The 21,917-nt window shown below is 36.6% G+C and overlaps 1 protein-coding gene across 4 annotated transcripts in view; it reads right to left on the bottom strand.

The window, feature by feature from the left end:
* cenpe (centromere protein E) overlaps positions 1-18,765 on the bottom strand; it is a 36,241-nt gene extending 17,476 nt beyond the window's left edge. For 2 of the 4 annotated variants that reach the window (XM_056464088.1, XM_056464070.1), the window contains exons 1-30: positions 18,655-18,765; positions 17,832-17,938; positions 15,761-15,850; positions 14,867-14,985; positions 14,047-14,166; positions 13,887-13,968; positions 13,588-13,655; positions 13,429-13,503; positions 12,624-12,675; positions 11,760-11,847; positions 11,317-11,446; positions 11,008-11,127; positions 10,513-10,665; positions 9,642-9,789; positions 8,960-9,059; positions 8,509-8,866; positions 8,124-8,180; positions 7,817-8,026; positions 7,436-7,510; positions 6,599-6,667; positions 6,386-6,517; positions 6,004-6,181; positions 4,887-5,032; positions 4,534-4,806; positions 3,926-4,138; positions 2,211-2,351; positions 1,345-1,539; positions 802-903; positions 634-717; positions 220-492 (exon numbers count right to left, since the gene is read on the bottom strand). In XM_056464088.1, coding sequence (XP_056320063.1) covers positions 220-492; positions 634-717; positions 802-903; positions 1,345-1,539; positions 2,211-2,351; positions 3,926-4,138; positions 4,534-4,806; positions 4,887-5,032; positions 6,004-6,181; positions 6,386-6,517; positions 6,599-6,667; positions 7,436-7,510; positions 7,817-8,026; positions 8,124-8,180; positions 8,509-8,866; positions 8,960-9,059; positions 9,642-9,789; positions 10,513-10,665; positions 11,008-11,127; positions 11,317-11,446; positions 11,760-11,847; positions 12,624-12,675; positions 13,429-13,503; positions 13,588-13,655; positions 13,887-13,968; positions 14,047-14,166; positions 14,867-14,985; positions 15,761-15,850; positions 17,832-17,938; positions 18,655-18,710 — 4,014 coding nt within the window. In that variant the 5' untranslated portion in view covers positions 18,711-18,765. The remainder of the gene's footprint in view (positions 1-219; positions 493-633; positions 718-801; positions 904-1,344; positions 1,540-2,210; positions 2,352-3,925; positions 4,139-4,533; positions 4,807-4,886; positions 5,033-6,003; positions 6,182-6,385; positions 6,518-6,598; positions 6,668-7,435; positions 7,511-7,816; positions 8,027-8,123; positions 8,181-8,508; positions 8,867-8,959; positions 9,060-9,641; positions 9,790-10,512; positions 10,666-11,007; positions 11,128-11,316; positions 11,447-11,759; positions 11,848-12,623; positions 12,676-13,428; positions 13,504-13,587; positions 13,656-13,886; positions 13,969-14,046; positions 14,167-14,866; positions 14,986-15,760; positions 15,851-17,831; positions 17,939-18,654) is intronic. The other 2 variants (XM_056464080.1, XM_056464097.1) reach the window with 2 other exon arrangements.
* Between the last annotated feature and the right edge of the window lie 3,152 nt (positions 18,766-21,917).

Here is a 21,917-nt window from a genome sequence, read left to right on the forward strand (position 1 = left end):
GTGTGTGTTTGCAGATGCATCTTTGTGTGTGTGAGCATGCGTGTTTGGGTGCGTATTTATGTGTGCGCATTATGTGTATGTGTTTGTTTATATTAGATTAGATTCAGTTTATTGTCATCACACATGTACAAGTACAAGGCAACAAAATGCAGGTGGGCAACGAAATGCATATCTATGTTTGAACGTGTGCAGTCATGTGAGCAGTGCGTGTGTGTGCACCTTCTGCTGTGCCTCCTGCAGTGATGTGTGCAGTGTGTCGTTCTCTGTCTGCAGGTTGTGCAGTTGTTGTGTGTTGTCGCTCAGCTCTTGGCTCAGTTGTGTTTCCTTCAGCTGCGCCTCCAGCAGATCGCTCTCCATCTGCAGCAGCTGATGCTGAGCTGTAGAGTAATCCTCTGTCAGCCTCTGATGAGCTTCATTCACACTGGCCTGAGCAGAACACACAGCGTCTCGCTCCTCGCGCACGCACCGCAGCTCCTCAGACATGACACACACCTGAGGAACAGTCAACATCTGTATTAGGCAAAGCAGAGGAGTCCTAAACCAAGCACTGCAAAATGTAATCAGGCAAATTAGGAGGTTTTAGCTTTGAGATGTTAAGTGATTTGGGCTCCATCTCTGAAGCTGATGTCTGACCTGCTGGGCACTCTCTTCAAGTCTCAACGTCAGCTGGTTTTTCTGCTCTAACAGAGCCTCAAGCTCTTCTTTCAGCGTCTGGATCTGTAGAACAGGTTTAAACATCAGATTAAATTGTACAGTCGATCATATAACGTAGAAGAGAGTAATAAGATGATGATCTCAGACCTGCTGTAGCTGATCAGCCTTCTCCTCACTGGAGGCCTGCTCATCTTGGTTCAAAATCTGCTGCTGTTGTTTCTCCTGTAACTCACTCTGAAGCTGGAGAATCTGGAGAGAAATAAAGCATGCATTACAAATATTTCAACACACAAAAAAAACAGACTTCCTAGATTTCACTGACTAAAAAGCTGAATTTCTGACACGCCATTGTAATACTGCTTTATCCATTAATGCACCCCATCACACACATTTATATCTGATCACCACATCACGCATACTGATGAAGCGCATGCAGAGTTTATTAATTGTTTACAGCAGAGTTTGTGCATTTTTTTAATCAAACAGAGTTTTTCCTATACACATTTTCAAAATTAATGGGCATTTTGGGGCTTCCATCAAGCATTTAGTATGTGATGATCCAAAATCTGCATTAAATAGATAGATGGAAGCATAGTCAAGCCCTTTTTAAAACTCCAGGATCAGTGGGAAACCCTGATTATTGTATAGCCTAACACTATTCCTGAATCTGCTGTGGTAAAGGCTGCTCACCGTCTGCTCCTTCTCCTCCAGATGTGTCTTCATAACATCGCAGTCCCTTTCCAGCTGCTGGAGTCGCTCCTGCAGCTCATTTCTCTGCTCTGTTAAAGATGTGACGTCTGTGTTCATCTTCTCCATCAGCTCAGATCTGTCCGCTAGCAGACGCTCCTTCTCTACAACTGCGGCCTGCAGCTCTTCTGTCAGCTGCTTTATCAGCACATAATCAAGAAACACTTTAACATTGAGACCAGTGATCAGACTAATCATGATTAATTGCATAATAAACCTTTCTAAAATGTGTGCACTATGTATATTATGCATATGTAAATACACACATGCACGCATATATTTAAGAAAATGTGTTTATTTATATATAAATTTCCATCTAATAACATTGATTTTGTATAGTTTGTAAGCGTGTGTATGTATACGTGTACATTTATAGCACAAACACACACACAGTGTCAAAACTTATTATGGATGTGATTAAACTTTGAACAAACAAAGTTTTAACTGTGATTTAAGTCTACAGGCTAACAAAAAGTGATGTAAACGACAGTAAAATCCACAATAAAAAGCATTTAGACTTTATGAATCTCATAAATACTCATCACACATCAGATGTTTACTGTTTCAGAGAGAGCACACACACAAAACATCAGCTGTGTAATGCGTTTTTAATAACCCTTGTTAATTTCCAGCACACCTCACAGTAAACTGCATTTTACTGCACATTAACTGATCTGTGTTTTAGGGAGGAATGAAAGTGCACTGGATTTATAACAAGACAAGATGAGAATAATACTGAAAGGCAGAATGCAGAACACTAAATGTTTTATCAATGCAATAAACCCCCGTTTTGCTTTACTGCCATGTACCTGCTGGTGGAGCATGTCCATTTGTCCGTCCTCTCGCTGCTCATCCGGCTCAACTCTCCCAGACTCCAGACGGTTTATTTCTCCCTGAAACTCCCTCACTTTCTCCTGAGCATCTCTCAGTTCTGCCTGAGTCTCAATCATCTGCAAGGAAATAAATCTGACTGTGATCATCATGTTTGTGGGAGTAACTGGAGGTCAATCGATTAATCGTGCTGAATTGAAAATAGATATAAAGTGCAAAACTGGAATACTGCATCAAATATTTGCGAATAAAGCAGCGTTTCCATCTAACGAGAAACAAAACCATCTCTTTCAGCTGAACTGGAGCAAATATGAGACAGAAAAATGAAGTTTTGTTGTCCAGTGGTCACATATGCCATAACTTCATGGGCTCTATTTTAAAGATCGAGGGGCCTAGTCTAAAGTGCAGGGTGCAAAAGCATTAAGGGCATGTCTGAATCCACTTTTGCTATTTTAAGGATGGAAAAATACACCCTCGGCTCATGGTCTAACAGGGTTGAGCTTATTCTCTTAATGAGTTATGGGTGTGTTTTAAGCATAAACCAATCAGAGTCTCATCTCTCATTCCCTTTAAGAGTCAGTTGTGTTGTGCCATGGTGCATTTGCTATTTACATGGCGGACTTTGTAAGTGTAAAAACTGAACGCTTCACTAGTGAGAAAACAGTTAAACATAGCATCTGCAGCACAAGGATAAAGAATGAGCCTCCTCCAATCTGCCTTTACTTTCACTTTCTGTCTTTCATGGATAAGGAAATGGTGTTGTACACACTCACTGAAGACATCCATTAGCCTACATTCAATTTCCTTTAAGCACAAAGATTTGCTTTAAAAGTATTTTTAAATTTAGTTCTAATTTCCAGCAAATGAATAAATGACCAATAATAACGAAGTGTGGTCAAACAACTGAGTAATATCCAAACACACATGCTGGACAAATCTAAGCTTGTTTTTAATAAAACAAATATAAATATGCATATAATAAATAATACTGCTGATAATAATAATAATAATAATAATAATAATAATAACCACATTATACAATAAGCAAGTTGTCATGAATAAACTGAAAAGCCCCCCGAGATGAAGGCATGGAGGCGGTGGTTTTTATATTTATGTAGAAAATAATCAGTTTTGTAATATTTGAATACCCTTATTCGGTAACACTTTATAATAACTACACACTATGAACCATTTATTAAGCATTAGCAAATAGGGAATTAATTATCTGTTAAACATTAGCAACTCTACATTAATAATACGTCTCGTGCCAATTTTTACTTGTGACTGCAATTAAATTAAACTAAATTAGATAAATGTCAAAGTCTTGACATACGAGCAGGCACGGGCATTTGAATCTTTTCTAGGACGTCCGCTCTCACTCACTTCCTTTGATGTTTAGACATAAAAAGCAGCTCATAATGCTGCTTGATGTTGCAATCTGATTTTCTTCTTATATTATTCTATTTTTTATGTATAGTCATAGTCGCACTTGTTTTTAGAGCAAGGTCTATACTGCACTGATTAAACAGACATTTATTTATTAATTAAGTGTTTAATTTAAAGCAATTATCTGCATCACGTATAATTACATGAAGGACAAATCAAACTGGCCAAACACATTGACTGCGCTGATTTCTAAATATCGACGTCAGAGAAACCCCATAAGAGTTGCCCTTCAGGAGTAAGTGCTCACCATCTCCACATTCTCCTCCAGGTCTGCCTTGAGCTGGTCCCGCTGTTCCCGGAGGCTCTGCAGAATCTCCTGCATCTGCTGTTTCTCCTCTGTGATGGAGCTGATGGTGTTTCTCAGATTCTGCAGCTCCTCAGACTCTCCCTCCATCTTCTCAGACAGAAGCTGATCTCTCTCAGCGCAGACTGACCCCAGATCAGCGCTCAGCTGCTCACACTGACACACACGAGGAGGGTTAAATGATGTAATTACATGTAATAAAGTATATTAGTGTTAAAGGTATTTTTTTATTCTGTTGTATTTGTTTTCTTCAGCATACTTGTGAACTTCTTGTTAGCCTGATGTTTACTTAGTCCCACTCTGCTTTGGTGTTAAGAACTGTGAAAAGTCATCATCTGATGGAGCAGCCCCTGTGTGTGTGTGTGTGTGTGTGTGCGTGTGTGTGTGTGTGCGTGAGTGTGTGTGTGTATATTTACATGTGTCTGCAGATGCGTATTTATACGCGTCCGCATGCACCTTTTTGTGTGCACCTTCAGCAATAATGTGAGGAGTGTGTGTTTATATCCATGTTTATATGGGAGCAGTGTGTGTGTGTGTGTGTGTGTGTGCACCTTCTGCTGTGCCTCCTGCAGTGATGTGTGCAGTGTGTCGTTCTCCATCTGCATGTTGTGCAGTTGCTGTGTGTTGTCGCTCAGCTCTTGGCTCAGTTGTGTTTCCTTCAGCTGCGCCTCCAGCAGATCGCTCTCCATCTGCAGCAGCTGATGCTGAGCTGTAGAGTAATCCTCTGTCAGCCTCTGATGAGCTTCATTCACACTGGCCTGAGCAGAACACACAGCGTCTCTCTCCTCGCGCACGCACCGCAGCTCCTCAGACGCGACACACACCTGAGGATGAACCATAAAGAGCTGATAGTCATCCAGACATAAAAGTAACTCAGACACTGATTTGCAGCAGCTTCTCTAACCTGTCCCAGTAATTCGTCCACTTTAGCAGGAAGTGTTTCCAACTCGCTCAGTTTATTCTGCAGACTCTGCTCACGCTCCCGGATCTGATCAAGCTCTTTATGCAAATCACTCACGGTTTTCTCCAACACAACATTATCTGTCAGATCTATAGAGGAGGAGAAATAGGGTCAACATCAAAAGCAGCAAAACATCTTCATAAAGCCAAATCAAATTACAGAAAAAATAAATAAATCACATTAAAATCCTCTGTGACTCCATTAATTGAAGTTATAACATTTCTCTCAGGAATTGTCACATAATAAACAATTTCTAGGCAATAAAAAAAAAGAAATTAAAATATAAGAGTATTAAAAAAAACATTAATTTTATAAGGATTTTTTTACAAGTTAGCAGAATTAAAATGTGCAATGTGCTTTAGAAAAATACATTGGTTTAGCAGAGAGTTAAGATATGGTGATATGCATTAGTCCAAACAGACTACAATTACAGTCAATAAACAGACTTTGATATAATACATAATAATGCATTCACCAAATCAAATTTAAGACATTTTAATACCTTTTAAGACCATTATGAATAAAATTTCAGACTTTTACAGAGCTAAACACTAAGGATATACTCGCTTCATCCCAAAAAAAAATTCAAATTTTACTATTTCTTAGCCACATATTATAAATAATGTGTCAAAACAAGCCATCTCTAGTGGTATACATGCACTTTTAATCACCATATTTCAGTGAAATTAAGACTTAAGTTAATTTTTGAATTTCAGGAGATTTTAAAACTTTAAGACTATGACAACATGAGAAATACTCAGTAGGAGAATCAGGGTATATTATGCATTTAAGTCTGGTTCCACACTTTAGTGTGTGAGGAACCATATATGCTAACTTCATTGACATTACTAACAATATTAAAAAAAAAGTAATAAAAGTTCAAACGTCTTGAAATAACTCTCCGGGTTTTTTTTCTCTAATGAGTGCACTACAAAGGGTTAAACATTAGTTTAGTTCATAGACATTATAAATAGTTTAGCAGAAACATGAATGATCTAGAGAGTAAATGAGTATGTGTGCTTCAGATCATGAAGCCTCTCTCCATCAGTTCTGCACTCACTCTTTGGCACTTTCCCATCCATCAGAGCCGTGAGTTTGGTGTTTTCGTCGAAGGCTCCCATTAGCTCTTTCTGAAGATCCGTTTGCATCTTCTTAAAGCGAGATTTCTCCTGCTCCAGCCTGTCCTGAAGCATCTTCACCTCCACCTCCATCTTTCCATAGTCTGTGGTCAGGGTCGCCTGAGAGAGAGAGAGAGTTGAGTTTATTACCATATCAGCTGATAAAAACTGATTAAACATAAACATTATAAACATTACTTTTCAGTAATAAAAAGATTTATAACAATAAAAAGACAATAACATCAATAAATAATCCAGAAAGTAAGATACAATCTTTCACATTGTAATAAAATGTGTGTTTTCACAGATGTTTACTGTACTCACGTCTCTCTCCTTCAGGGAGATGTTCTCGCTGCGCAGGAAAGCCCATTCCTTCTTGGTTTCCAAACTGAGGGTTTCAGCATCATCCAGAGAACGGCGCAGACGTGTCACTTCCTGCACAATATCCTTTCCACTCTGCAGAATACAATATACTGCATAAATAAATGAGAAAATACAGGTTTACAGGCTTATGAGTGCAGTGATGCAGTGACATACAAAACTCTGCAGTTCAGTAGTCAGGTCTGTTTTCTTTTGAAGCTCTGAGGACATCAATGCCAGATCAGCCTGTGGAGAACAATATAGAGGTCATATAATGTGCTTTTACACTGCGTATTACAGCACAGGTCAGTACAGGTCACTTTTGGGAGCTTTTCCACTGCATTACAGTCCAAGTGTCTTGGGGAGACTCCGAGCAAGCCATACCATTACCAAACACGACATACGCACTGCTGATCACTGCTTGGTCAGAGATGATCTACACTTACATATACAGTGGATATGCAACAAGTCGCCTTGAGATTTAAATTTGCTCTTATTTTTATATGTATTTAGCAGTACTAAATGATGCATCTGTGCACTTTATTATTTCGTACACATTTATTTGCCCTCATAATCTTTAGATCACATATCATAACCTTCCCTCAGCCGAAAAAAAAAAAAACAGTTCTACACTTATTTTGGGCTATAAATGTAAACCTTGGACGGGGGCTATCCGCTTGTTAAGTCGTGATGTATGGATTCCGGCTCCAAGTCGCTACTCATTTGAATTGAGGAAAAAAATTGTTTATGGCCACTTTTTAGTTCTATCACACATTAAAGTGAATTTTAGATAAATCATGGTGTACACAACAGTCTCTGCACTTGCTGCATCACAAACACCAAAATTAACAATTTATAAAAAATTGTTGGTTTTCAACATTTTTCTAAATATCTACTTTTGTGTTTAACAAAAGAAAATAACTAAAACTGGTTTACGAGCAGTGAAGGATGAGTGAATGTCAGTTTTGGATGAATTCTCCTTTTAAGAGCAGGACATCCATGATGTAAACAGACCTTCAGTTTTTGGATCATGTCTTCAGACTGTTTTAAATCTTTCTCCAATCTGCAGTTTTCAGCCTCCAATTCTCTCTGTGTGAAGAGCAAACAAAACAGCTCATTATGAGATATCAGCCATGTTTCCATTAAGCTATTTGTGCGTATTTTGGAATATCAACAAAATCACTTATTGTTTTCATGGAAAGGCCAAGAAGCGCATTAAATTTCGAAAATGCACAAAAAAAACACGCAGAACTGAGTAGGATAAACTTGTGCATCCCGATAAACATGTACATCAGCAAAGCGATATGATTTCGTTTGAACAGATGATCAAACTTTCATCTTTGGATGGAAACACAGCTATTGTCTAAATCCTGGCCAAGTTAATAATCTAATCACCTCATAATCCCTCTTGCTCTCCTCCTCCAGCTTCTCAAACTCATCTGCATCTCTCCTCTCCTCGATGTCCTTCTGCAGAGTGTCTTTATCTTTCTGAAGAGCTTCTTTCTCTTTCTGAAGCGAGTCCTTCTCTGCCTTCAGTGTCTCCAGCTCTTCTGTCGTCATGTCCAGCGAGTGCTTGATCATGTCCCGCTCAGCAATAACAGCATCCTACACAAAAGAAACAGACAGAAGAACAGCATTGAAAAAGCATTTCTTACTGTAATGTTATGAAAAGCTAGTTAAAGAAATATGATTGCTCACTCACTTTCTCGAAACTAACAGTCTCGCAGAGCTGAATGGCCTCTTCCAGATCTTTCTTCACCTGAACACACAAGAAAAATCAGTATTATTTTAGTTTAAGTCTCAACTCATGGCATTAAACACTACTAGCTTAATATACTACTTTATTAAGCCTTTAATTAATGAGAATAATAATTAATGGACAGTTAATATCTTAATAATAGGCAGGTAATAGCAAAAAAACAGAAAAAAATAAAAAAAAATTGCCGCAGACTGCATATTGCACTCGCAGCAAACGGTTTGAGGGGCGTGGCTAAGCACATTTCACCCAATTAGGGTCAATGGACTGCCGTTCCAGAGTGGAAGCAGATGGGCAGATTCTGTATAAGCTGTAATATTAGCAGCTGTACCCGTTCGCAGGTGTTCTGTGTGTGCAGCAGCTCTTCTGATGGTTTCTCCAGCTCTGCCACCTTCAGCTCCAGTGAGATGTTTTTCTCCTCAGCCGTCTGTCTCTCCTGAACCTCCGTCTCCAGTCTCCGCTGCATCTCCTCCATCTGTTTCTCCAGCTCAGAGATGGTGTTAATCTCCTCACGTGATGGTGCAGACTGAGCCTCCAGGATGTTCTGCAGATGCGAGAGCTTCATCTGGAGCTCAGCGTTCATTTCCTCTGCTGTTTGTTTGCTCTGAGTCTCAGCCTCCAGCTGACTCTCCAGAGACGACACCTTCTGCATCAGCTCACTCGCACGGGGAGAGTCCAGAAAATGACTCCTAAACAGAGGATATCAAGACAAGATGAGGTTAATTGTCTTTGCAACATACAGTGGAATGAGCTATTTTAAACCTAACAGAGCTTTTTCTCACCCCTCTGAGGAGCTGCGAACAGTGATACTGCTCATCTCCATGTCCACGTTGGGTTCCTCCAGAGCAGTGAAGTCAAAGCGGCTGTCAAACTCATCCATATCTGAATAGAACAACAACAAAATTACAATACAGCATTGTATAATTCAAGAAAAGCACACACTCTATCTATCTATCTATTTATCTCTCTCTCTCTCTCTCTCTCTCTCTCTATATATATATATATATATATATATATATATAAATAAATAAATATCTTCTTGATTATTGTAATGATCAAAACACTGAGTTTATTTATTGCCACATTAGCAACCCATGGCAAGACATATAAAACACATTATATAGCAATAATAACTTCATATCTCAATGATATGGAATAAATGAATATAAATAAATACAATTTGGCAAACATTAAATATTATTTTTAAGATAAAAAATTAAGAATAATACAACTGGATACAGAATATACATATATATAATAAAGATATTTGTAGTGTGAAAGTGTAGTGTAGTGTATAAAATGCCTAACCTAAGACTAAGGCTGCAAATGAGCCATTAGCTAGAAGCCTACAGGTGGAGCATCAGCTGCTTTAAACTGTAGCAATGTTATACTGCACTGTCCCTGTTAAATAATGTCAAATTAATAAATAACAAAACTTAAACATAAAAGTCCTTGAGCTCATACCCTCTCCGACGTCAGCCAGAGAGCAGTCCGCTCTCCTCTTCTTGAGGTACGGCTCTGCAAAACTCATATCAGTGGAGCAGAGATCCTCATTCAGCAGATGAGCAGATCTCAGCAGTTTCCCACCCCACGTCACTCTCCGTTTGGGGACCTTGAGGTTAAAACACAACCATCAGATATACAGACTTATATTTTATAAGCTTTTTCATTCTGTGTGGGCAAAAAGTAGTTTGAAAATGCTGAGTGACGATCAGGAGTGCAACAATTCAGTATTCTCATGGTTTGGATTTCAGGTCATGATATCAGTAAAAACATAGTAAAAAAAGCACTGTCAAATAAAATAAAAACTCTACAAGCAAAATACAACAAAGTAAATACCATATAGCAACGATAATCCTAAAATAAACAGCGCTTTCATTCATCTAACAGTAGTTAAAGTTACACAAATGGTCAAAATTTGATTGAAGATTCCCAAAACAAAATTTCAGTGGATGACCTTACACAGATTATTCCATTTAAAAAAATAACGCGAGCTAATAAACACTGCAAATTTTGCCTCAAAAGGGAAAGATGAGCTATAAATGAAAATGTATTCACTATTCACTCATCCTCAAGTGTTTACAAACCAGTCTGAAATCTTTTCTTTTGTTAAACACAAAAGATGTTTTGAAGAATGCTGAAAACCTGTAACCATCCACTTCCATAGTAGGAAAAACAAAAACTATGGAAGTCAATGGTTACAGGTTTCCAACTTTCTTTAAAACATCTTCATTTGTGTTCAACAGATGAAAAAAAAAGGTTTGTAGGTAAAGGGTGAGCAAATGATTACAGAATTGTCAGTTTTGAGTGATCTGTAACTGGTGTCATCTGTTACCTTCGGGATGAGCGCAATGTTAGAGGAAGTAACCAGCAACTTGGTCAAGTTCTTGATGCGGTCCTCCTGCTCTCTCTGGAGCTGGTCTTTCTCCTGCAAGAGCTGACAGAGAGACTCCCGCTCGGTCGCTGTGGTTTGTGTTACAGATGAAACCTGCGTAATCAGGAGTGAAACGCATGAGGAGAGGATGGGTTGAGTTATGACAAACACTATAGAATGCACAAGACATGCCACTTGTGTAGTTCTGAATGAGAAAAACATGTTAACAGTCAATGTGGCTAATAAAGCCCTGCATTCTAGACCAGGAGCTAATCATTAATCACCATAGATTGAGGGTTTTCTGGGGGAGTGGATCGGTGCAGACATGCGTTTAGGACAGTTTTATCAGCTTCATTATGAACACTCTGTGGTCAGCAAACCCACTGAAATCTCAGCGAATACTTGCTTCACACAGGAGAAGTATATCCACAGAAAGAGTGAAATGCACATTCTTACCTCTTGTAGACGGCGTTTAAGATCCACAATCTCATTTCTGTATCTTCTCAACAGAGCACCTTCATCAGAGACCTCTGTGACATGAGGGTCGTTCTTCATCCGTTTCGCAGCACTGGCAAACTTTAAATCACAGTAAAAACACACTCAATGCAATATGGTGTATGTTTTGATTAACTTATTTGCATTGTATTTTTTTGTGCAGAGAAACAAAAATAATTTATGTGATGAACTGTTCCCATAAGACACCAATCAACCATAGCTAATTGCATGGTTTCAAATTGCGACTGGATTTGGGCTGCCCTCTCGTACCTGCAGAGTGCTGACGGTCTCGTCCACCGTGGCTGGAGTGATGGTGCAGATGATGACTGTTTTGGCATTACCACCTAAAGAGTTCTGCAGGATTCTGGTGAGTTTGCTGTCTCTGTAATTCAAGAAGCCCCTTTTGGGATAGAACAGAAGCATTATCATTACATTATATTCAAGATTTAAAGTGTTTAATGTCATATACAGTGATGAACATGTTCCCTGTAAAGTCAAATTCTTACTTTATATAATAATATATATTCTTACCATATAGAATTAAATTCCAATTATATATAATAATTAACAAAACAGGCATCCAAAAAAGTAAACCAGCATAAATTACGAAATAAATAATAAAAAAAGAAGTTTTCTATCTACATAAGTGTGTAAATGTTAATAATGTACAACAGTAACAGCAGGGTACACGTGCAGTAATTAAAATAACTCACTTCTGACTCTCATCAGATAATTTCTTGATGACTTGACCCAGTGTGAACAAACTGCGGTTTATATTGCAGCCTTCTTTAAAACGGGTTCCTGAAACCAGAGGAACAATGTTCATCCATTAGTCATTATATTAAACCTTCACAAACCTTTAAAAACAAAAAGCTCACACTTCAGCTGTTCAGTCACTTTTTTATTCAAATGCATTTGTGTGTGTAAATTATTGTAAATATGCAAACAACCTTACTAGAGATAAACACTGTGAAACTTCTGTAAATTAAAACTAACAACATAAGATCTTATATATCTGGGCCAGAGTGCTGCCATCTAGTGATAAATAGGCAACAACACCAGTTAATATCATAATTATGTGGTGATGAATGATTGCTTTGAGTTCTGTGCAGCTTCCAGATGTGTTATGCTCAGAAAATAGACATTTAGAAGATTTTACACTATTAGATTTCATTTTTTTAATATAGATTTTTTAAATACTCTATGCTACAATCTTAGTCCATTATTTCAATTTAAAGATTACAATATTTTCCATTATTGTTGGCCAATTAAATTCTTTTTTTGTTCGATTTGATAAAATAAATGTTGATAATCTAATTAAGGAAACAATTAACACAAGAAAAGTTAACACAAATTAAATACAACATTCGACTAAAAAAAATTAATAAAATTATATATATATATATATATATATATATATATATATATATATATATATATATATATATATATATATATATATATATATATATATATATATATATATATATATATATATATATATATATATATATATATATATAAAAATAATAAAGGTACATACAAATCTGACTAAAATAATAAATCAAACCCATTACCCTCAGCTCCAGTTTGACTGGCACGTTCAGCTCCAGCAAGATCCACCAAATTCTACAGGAAACAAGTGAATGAGTGAACAGAATGAATGCGGTATATCTAAATGGCTCCAGTAAAGAAGCGAGTCCCAAACTGCGTACATATCCACTACTTTACAACCTTGTGTAGTATAAATAGCACAAGTAGTGCATTCACACTGAAATATTCATTTTATTTTAAAATGAATAAGTGCACTTTAAATACCCTCATGATGCACTTTATTTAGATAAAACATAACTGGAAAAGTTATTAACTTTTTAATCTTATTCATGAATTATCTTGCAGTGCATTATGGGATAGCATAGCATCCATTGGATGTGCATTTCAGAATCTTGTCAGAAGTAGTAGGTCATCTGGGTACTGCTCGCCTACTGTTTTTATAATACTTTGAACTCAGACATACTACTCGGCTCTCATACTGTTTTTGATATACTATACCATATTTCAGACAGTCTTTATTTTGGATTGTGCAAACAAAATTCTTCTAGATAAGTTTATGGCGCCTCCTAATGGCTAAAGTGGTTACACACATGATAGCTACTATTTTGTAGTTTGGTCATTTATTTCACCAATTTGAAACCTGTTAAACATTGCCTAGGAAATTATTAAAATTTCCATTTAGTCAATAAACGTTAGTGTACCATTTCAGATGACAATAAACTCTACACTACATGGTTGAGCGTACAAGTGCAGTCTATACAGTGCCATTTGGGACCAACTAATGATTTCTCACACACACAGACGGCTGCTGGTTTGTTCTGAACTCACCAAGTGTGACACTATGATGGCTCCATCAGCGTTTTCACCAGCCGTCGGGTCACTTCTCTCGCGGCTCTCCAATATCTGATACACACACACACACACACAGCTTCAGAGAAGAGTTTTAAATCACACCCCAAACACACTCCGCTTCATCACCCCTCTTACCATGCGGAAAATGGTGTGAGAGCGGCTGCTCCGCTGGTTCATCTTAGTTTTCCCATAATGACGGTTTTCTGTATGAATAAGAGGAGCAAAGAAATGCTGTAATAAACTTCAAGGAGCAAATCAAGATAAAGTATGATGATTTATTGAGTGAGAGAGTAGAAATGAGAGCGACAAACCAACACTGCCACAAAACTGAGAAATTCCTCGATTACCAAACAAGTGGCAGTACAATAAAACACTGACAGAAACAACAGTAAAATAAATAAATAAATAATTAAAATAAATGAGAGCTGCTTTACTTTCTCCTTTGGTGATCCAGGACAGGGCTTGTTCAGGAGACGTCACCAGCTCCTCCGTCAGATCAGCCACATACACGTTTTTCTGTGGAGAGCGCGTGGATTAAAAGCTGAATTCAACTCGCATCCAAACTGCAAATCCACTGAAAGATGTTTGACTCACGTAGTTTCCTTCACGAATCTCCAGAGGTTTTCTTTTCCAGCTGTCGCAGAGCAGATCAGTGACCGTTTCGTTGTAGATCTCCATGTAGCTCACGCGCAGGAGAAACTCCTTCTTTGGAAACTGGTACACAAAAAAAAACAATGATTACGTCAAACATATTTACACAAACACTGGAATAAACTACACTTCACTTTCATAATGATGGTGTTCATAACGACTAGGAGCTGGATACACTGCAGTCTCCACGATATAGGACTTTTGACATGATACAATATTACTGTGAATTTAAACAGTGTTATAATGGATGATATATTCCAATTTATTATCTTTTTGCAAACTCAAATTATGTCTCATCTGTTTTACATAAACAGAAACATTTCTTAGTGCATATTTCTCACTAAAACTTTGGTGCTATAGTGCAAAAATGGCATTAAAAGCAGACAAACTGACCAACACTTTAATGAAAACCTGTCAAATTATGTCTGCATCTTTCCACAATACGACATCTATATCTTTATGCAGCTTACTGCATGCTGAAGGTAACCAGCTCACCAGAAAAAAAACTTCAGCATTACCACATAATGGATATTCAACCAAACAGTATAATAAAAGTACAATGAAATCAATATGGGCATCTATGTACTGCAATGCTGTATCAATATTTCCCCCACCCCAAAATAATGACAGCATTTTCCTTTAGGGAAAAGACTTAAAATCAAGCTGTTATTTACAAAATGTGCCCTCAGAACTGTTGTTTCCAGTGGTGCCACAGAAATTAAAGTGTACAGTTTTTATGACAGCAATATTCATCAATACTCACACTTTTAATGGTTTTGAAGACGTCAGCCATGGCGAGGGGGATCACCCCAGGATTGTGTTCACTTCCCATCATGGTGAAGGTCTTTCCAGAAGACGTTTGTCCATAGGCAAATATTGTGCCTGGAAAATTCAATACGTTTACCATGCCTTACAGATAAATTTAGTAGGACCACTGGTTGTATGTGATATTTAGCAGAACAGTTCAGAATAAATGTTAAATTTTTGTCTCTGGGTTTTTCACCTTTATTGGATAGGACAGGAGAGAATGTTGACAGGAAAGCATGAGGAGCAGAGAGAGGGGAAGGGTCGCCGTGAGCACCGAAGTGCATGTGTCGACGCTCTAACCACTACACCACTGGCGCCGACATACATGTTTATTTTGACATTTATTTAATAAATGTTTCTACTCAATCACATCAATAGCAGCACATGTGCTATTATGAGTGAAAAGCTTGGGTGCATGCTCCACAGTGCAAAATACATTGAATTACATTTAAGAATATATACAGGATATAAAATACAGTGCAAAAACTATTAACTGCATTTCAGGATTATTTTTCACTTTAACATGTGTTTTTATGTACATAGAAAGATTATTAGTGTACTTTGATATAGAAAGCTACTAAGAAAGGCAAATATCTGACCTCAAGAAAGACGAGATGCGTGTATAAATTTATATGCTTGGAGTGTTTTTATATTTTACCTTTATAAAAGAGAACACCTCTCCTGAAACATTTAGTATTTAGTCTTTTAAGGTCTTCCATTTATCTAGTGTAATCACTTGTACTTGTCACGTTATTGTACTCTTGATCATCCAACCCAATATTTCAGTAAATCACCCATCTGTCTGTGCTTTACTGTGCTAAACGGAATAAATCATAATATCTGGACTCACCGTTATAACCTTCAACTGCAGACACGACCAGAGGCTTCGCAATGTCCTGATAGAGCTGAGCAGTGGACTCTGCAGCACTGAACACACGGTCTGAAACACACGAGGACAGAGCATTAACCTGCTAACCAAAGTCAAAAAATTATCTTCTTACTTAGAATCGGTCTTGTTTCTAGTCCAAATATCTAAATAATCTTAAATCAAGAAGCATTTAATAGACTAGAAAAAAATTGTCTGATTTTCAGAAATAATGAGACAAAATTAAGTGAGTTTTACATTAAAACAAGCAAAATATTATTTAATTATAGGTTAACTTAATTATGTAAGAAAAATGTTATTTCAATGCAAAATCTGATTATTTTGCTCTTCCCATTTGCAGATTATTGAGTTTATTATTGAGATTATTAAGTTTTTACTCCTTTCTTAAAAAAAGACAATATTTTTGCTTGTCAAGAATTTCTTTTTTATATTTATATTTCTTATTTTTACATAAACATACATAAGGCACATGATATCAGACGTTAATTGTTAGATACCATACTGAAAGTTTTTGATGGCATGTTTGCTCATAGCTCAACACTGAATTACAGCTATTTTATCTGGCAAAAAAATGTTTAATAAATAATTCTCTCTCATCATAAATGTGTCATCTTTCATCTTGAATTGATATTTATTTAGTAACGGATTATGAAAGCAACACATTTATATTTTCAAGTAGGGCTGCACAATATTGGAAAAATCTAGCATTGTGATATTTGTTTATTTTGTGATATACAGTTTAAGTCAGAATTATTAGCCCCCCCTGTTCATTTTTTTCCCCCAATTTCTGTTTAACAGAGAGCAGATTTCTTCAACATTTCTAATCATAATAGTTTTAATAACTCATCTCTAATAACTGATTTATTTTCTCTTTGTCATGATGACAGTAAATAATATTAGACTAGATATTCTTCAAGACACTAGTATTCATCTTAAAGTGACATTTAAAGGCTTAACTAGGTTAATTAGGTTAACTAGGCAGGTTATTGTATATCGAAAAAAAATTTGCTTAAAGGGGCTAATAATTTTGACCTTAAAATGTTTGTTTTTTTATTTAAAATACTTTTATTAAAGCCAAAATAAAACAAATAAGACTTTCTCCAGATTTCCTTGCTCTGTTAAACATCATTTGAGAAATATTTAAAAAACAAAAATATTCAAAGGGGGGCTAATAATTCTGACAAACTGTATATATTGTGATATGAATCCCATTTCACCAGGTGACTTAATCTCCGTTACATCAATTGGGATGATTCTGCATCTCTATAAAATCAAATAAACAACCTACATTTTTTGTGTGGTCCCCGACACATTTTCATTGTGGACTGTGCTGTTTGCAGTGGGTTTCTGTTTTTGCATGTGTTGTGAGTATTTTCATGCACTTGTTTAGTCAATGATTGAGGTTTACTATTTGCATCTCCATAAAATCTAATAAACAACCTATAAACTTGTTGGGCTCCTCCAACACATTTTCATTGTGGTCTGTGCTATTTGCAGTGCATTTCTGTATTTGCATGATCGATAAACACAAATCAATAAAAAAGATACAACAAAATTAAAGTGTTTTAACATTTACCAAGTCATATAGTACCCAAGAACAGTAATTGAATGATCAAAATAAAAACAATTCAATAAAATGAATTGTTGTTAAAGTCACAAATGGTACAATTTCTTATGCCTGAATGCTTTTAAAATCATTCAATTCCGGGCATCAAAAACACATGCAAATTATAAACTATAATACAAACTCAACATTGCATATATGTTTGTGTTTATTGCGAACTATCGATGCTGAACGATATACCGCGCAGCCCTATTTTCAAGCACTTTATTCAAAACCTAAGCACTTTTCAAACCTGAAACACACAAGACTAAAATATAAGGAACATATTTACTAGTCACTATCAGATCATTAACCAGTGCTCTACTACTTAAAGTTCCAGTGTATTAGCTAGTATTCTAGTTAGTTTCAGAGAACTGAACAGTGATTTTAGGTCAGTGCCATACTATTAACCATGACCGAAGCTCCACTCACCGAAGCTGTAGCTCTTGGTCTGGGCTCCATCTTCATCCAGCTGATGGATGGCCTGTTTGTCAGATCTCCAGTAGAGCTGAACCGGCTCCGAGCTCTCAGATGCCTCTCTGAAATCATCAGATTATCCTTATATTACAGGCGACTCTTTTACTCATGCTTCAGTGGTTAAGTTTTCTTTATGATTTTAAACACAAAGCAAGATATCCTGAAGAATGTTCAGCCACTGACATCCATAATAGGAACATCAAATAGTACTAGAGTCAATGCATGTGTTTTTCTAGCATTCTTCAGTATATATTGTGTTCAACAGAAGAAATCAGGTCTGGAACAAATGAAGGATGATGAACTGACAGAATTTACATTTTTAAGTGAACCATCCCCTTTTAATGGAAAAAATGAGGTGACTGACAAACTGTCAATGCTGATAAAACGGCACAATATGAAGCTATAATCAATGTAGTCTTAGGGTTAGGGTTAAATAGTTTTTAAATAGATTTAACACATACATACAGCAAAAGCTAACAGATAAATACAACAAAATGTTCTATAAACAGACTTAAGATGGTGTCAGTTAATAACTGTAAATATGGCTCGCTCAGAAAGAGCTCTAAAAACAGAGGTTATTATTAAAAATCAACTGTTTTACTGTATTTTATAGGAGTAAGTTAATCTTGTTTCTGAAATGAAACTCAAACTAACAGTTACTCAAACTTGAGGCGATGTCAGAAGCGTTAGCGAACTCCTCGACTCGTCTTTCTGTGATAACCGCGGACTGCTTTAAGCTCATTAAACCTCTGGATGTTTTATATTAACGTATTCTTACCGTTTAATCAGAGGCCTGACCCTGACGCACACTTTCACCGCGGATTCTTCCGTCATTTTCGGTCACTCCATTAACGCTGAACGGACTCTGGTTAACTTTCCTACTAACCGACTGACTGGGCGCTGGTGAGATTTAAAATTCTAACCGACTTTCTATTGGACGGCGAGCTGTGCTCATGCGCTGATCAACAGCCGCGCTCATTGGTCCCTGCTGAAACAACAAAGCACTCAGAGGGGATACAGCTGCAGCCGAAAGTCAACGAAATTTATTCATTCATTCATTTTTCTTCGGCTAAGTCCGTTATTTATGCGGGGTCGCCACAGCAGAATGAACCGCTAACTTATCCAGCATATGTTTTACACAACTGCAACCCAGTTTTGGAAAACACCTATACACACTCACACACTACGGCCAATTTAGTTGATCAGTTCCCCTATAGCGCATGTGTTTGGACTGTGGGGGAAACCGGAGCACCCGAAGGAAACCCACGCCAACACGGGGAGAACATGCAAACTCCACACAGAAACACACACTGACCCAGCAGGGACTCGAACCAGCGACATTCGTGCTGTGAGGCCACAGTGTTAACCACTGAGCCACCTTGTCACCCACGAAAATGATTTATTACACATTAATTGTATTTTAATAACCCCTAACAGACCCAAGCCTAAATCCAACTCTCAAAATTATGTAAAAACAGTCATTATAAGGAGAATTATTTATATTATTTATTAAATAACTCATTAAATGCATTTTATTAACAGTATAACCCTACCCCAACCCTCACAATGATGTAAAAACAGTAATTATTGTTGTACAGTATCACAAAAGTTATGCTATATTGAATCCGCAGCTGTATCCCATCTAGACTTTACCATTTTCAGTGTAGAGACTCCGCCCAACAAAATTTAAACGAGCTGATCTCATTGAATATGCAAGTACGCCTCATGAATATTACTCACGTCTCATAAATATTATAAAGACAGATCTGTTCGGGGAACATTTGCCATGTTTAGTTGGTGTGTTTTTAGGTTCATTTCATATTTTTGTTTCTTAAAATCTTTTGTCTGTAGGAATTTTGCCATATATTTGTTAAAGAATCAAAAGATTAAGAGATTTTAATCCCCATCAGTCTGGAAAAAATATCTGTTTCACATTAAGGAAATAAAGAATGTGCTTATTTTATCATATTGTTATTATTTTGAAAATTGGAGAACAAAAAAAAAACACATTTATTTATATGTTTAACCCTAAGGTTTGTTAGATTAAACTATGTGAAAAATGAAAATAAAAAAATAAAAATATATATAAATATATATATATATGAGATAGTCTTAATTAATGTAATGTTTTTAAAAATGTTTCATCAGTAAAACTGTACTATTATTATTAGTATTTAAAATAAATATTTAAATGTGATCATATATACTCTTAGAGCTTTTTCTACTTGGTAAGAATTACAAATTATTTTATTTGTTGTAACTGAAGGGAAATCAGGGTTTTCCACCAAATCTGGACACTTCTAGGGTTAAAACATCAGTATTATCTAAAAAAATGAACATAAACAGAGCAACAGCTGAAAGATTTCTGTTCATTTATACCCAAATTATCTCAATATAACAACATTCGTGTATTAAATCTGTAAAAAACATCAAAAATTCAAAACTATGTTGACAGAATAAAGCAAAGACAGCCAACAGAGGGGTATTTATGGCAAAAGATTTATTTAAAGATAATAATGAGGACAGCTATCAGAGTATTAATCAAAAGATTGACGTGTGCAGTCAATGCCACCTAAAGACATTTACAGCTTTGTACATGATAAAAATGGGCTTTTCCAAACGTAGCGCTGCTTCTGTCTTAGCTTAAAGCGACTGGTGCTCAACATCATGTGTGTGTTTATGGCAACAACAGCAGGACTAGATAACAGCATTGACTATTCTCTAGACACTCAGTCAACCGTCTGCACTCTCACTCATTCTGTGTGAAGAAACCAAACACAATCAGTAAAGGCATTAATTAAAGCAATTAAATACTTCACTAAGAGTTCAAGAGGTCTTAAAAGCATCCGTCAGAAATCCTCCTGACAGACTGATTCTCTATTAAACAGACAGTTACAGTTCCTGAACTCCTGTTTTCTTGCATTTGATTGATTATGAACATAAATAAAGAGACATTTGTCATATTTGACATTGGATTTTCAGAGGATATTCAGGAGGATAATGGCAGCATCTAACAGATCATGTTCCATAGTGTTTCATGCAAAGCATTTCTCTCATCATTCTTTTACTTCAGTATGATCACGCATTTCAAACTTATTTGTAGTTTTGAGTAGGGGGCTAGGGGCGGGGTTTATTTTGGAGCTCCGCCTCTCATCTTTCACTGACAGCGAACTAAAGATTAGAGGAGCGTGGCTAAGCATATCTCCCCCAATCAGAATCATCAGAGAATGACTGCTGTTACAGAACAGAATCAGATTTACATAACATCAGCAGATTAATTGTTGACATAGTTGACCCTAAAATTTAAATGTACTCTCCCTCAAGTGGTTCCAAACCATTAAGAGTTTCTTTGTTCTTTTAAACACAAAAGAAGATATTTTGAAGAATGCTGAAGTCCTGTAACCATTGACTTCCACAGTATTTGTTTCTCCTACTATGGAAGTCAATGGTTATACATTTTCAGCATTCTACAAAATATCTTCTTTTGTGATCAACCGAAGACTTGGAACCACTTTAGTGAGAGTTAATGAGATTTTCTGGGTGCACTATTCCTTTAAGACTAACAATGTGCGCCAGCAAAATAAACATCGTCAATGTAGCTTTCATGCAGATGTTATTGTCTCCTGCTCTGTTTTAGAAGCCTAAATGCTAGATGTGCCTGATCACGGAGCAGTGTGTGTCCTCCGAGTTTAATACACTCAACAGTAATAATTCAGTGACCACTAACACCATGCACACTTCACTTTGAGGTCTCCTGACATCAGCCGGAGGTAAATGCAGCACGCTCAGCAAATGACTTCTGCTGCTTCTTCAAACTACTTATTTAAAATGAGTTGAAGCAATGCAATTCTTAAGATTTTTGGGGGGAAAACTTAATTTTTCATGTTCAATCAACTTAAATTTGTAAAAATGATGGACTCTTTTCACAAGACAAGTTTAACTGTCATCATAAATCTTTGAAAGCCTGTAATATTTAGATTTTTTTAATGTATGAATATATATATGTATTTATGTGTGTATTATATATCTTTATGCATCGAA

The sequence above is a fragment of the Danio aesculapii genome, chromosome 1 (genome assembly GCF_903798145.1).
Source record: "Danio aesculapii chromosome 1, fDanAes4.1, whole genome shotgun sequence".
In the NCBI taxonomy this organism is placed as follows: Eukaryota; Metazoa; Chordata; class Actinopteri; order Cypriniformes; family Danionidae; genus Danio; species Danio aesculapii.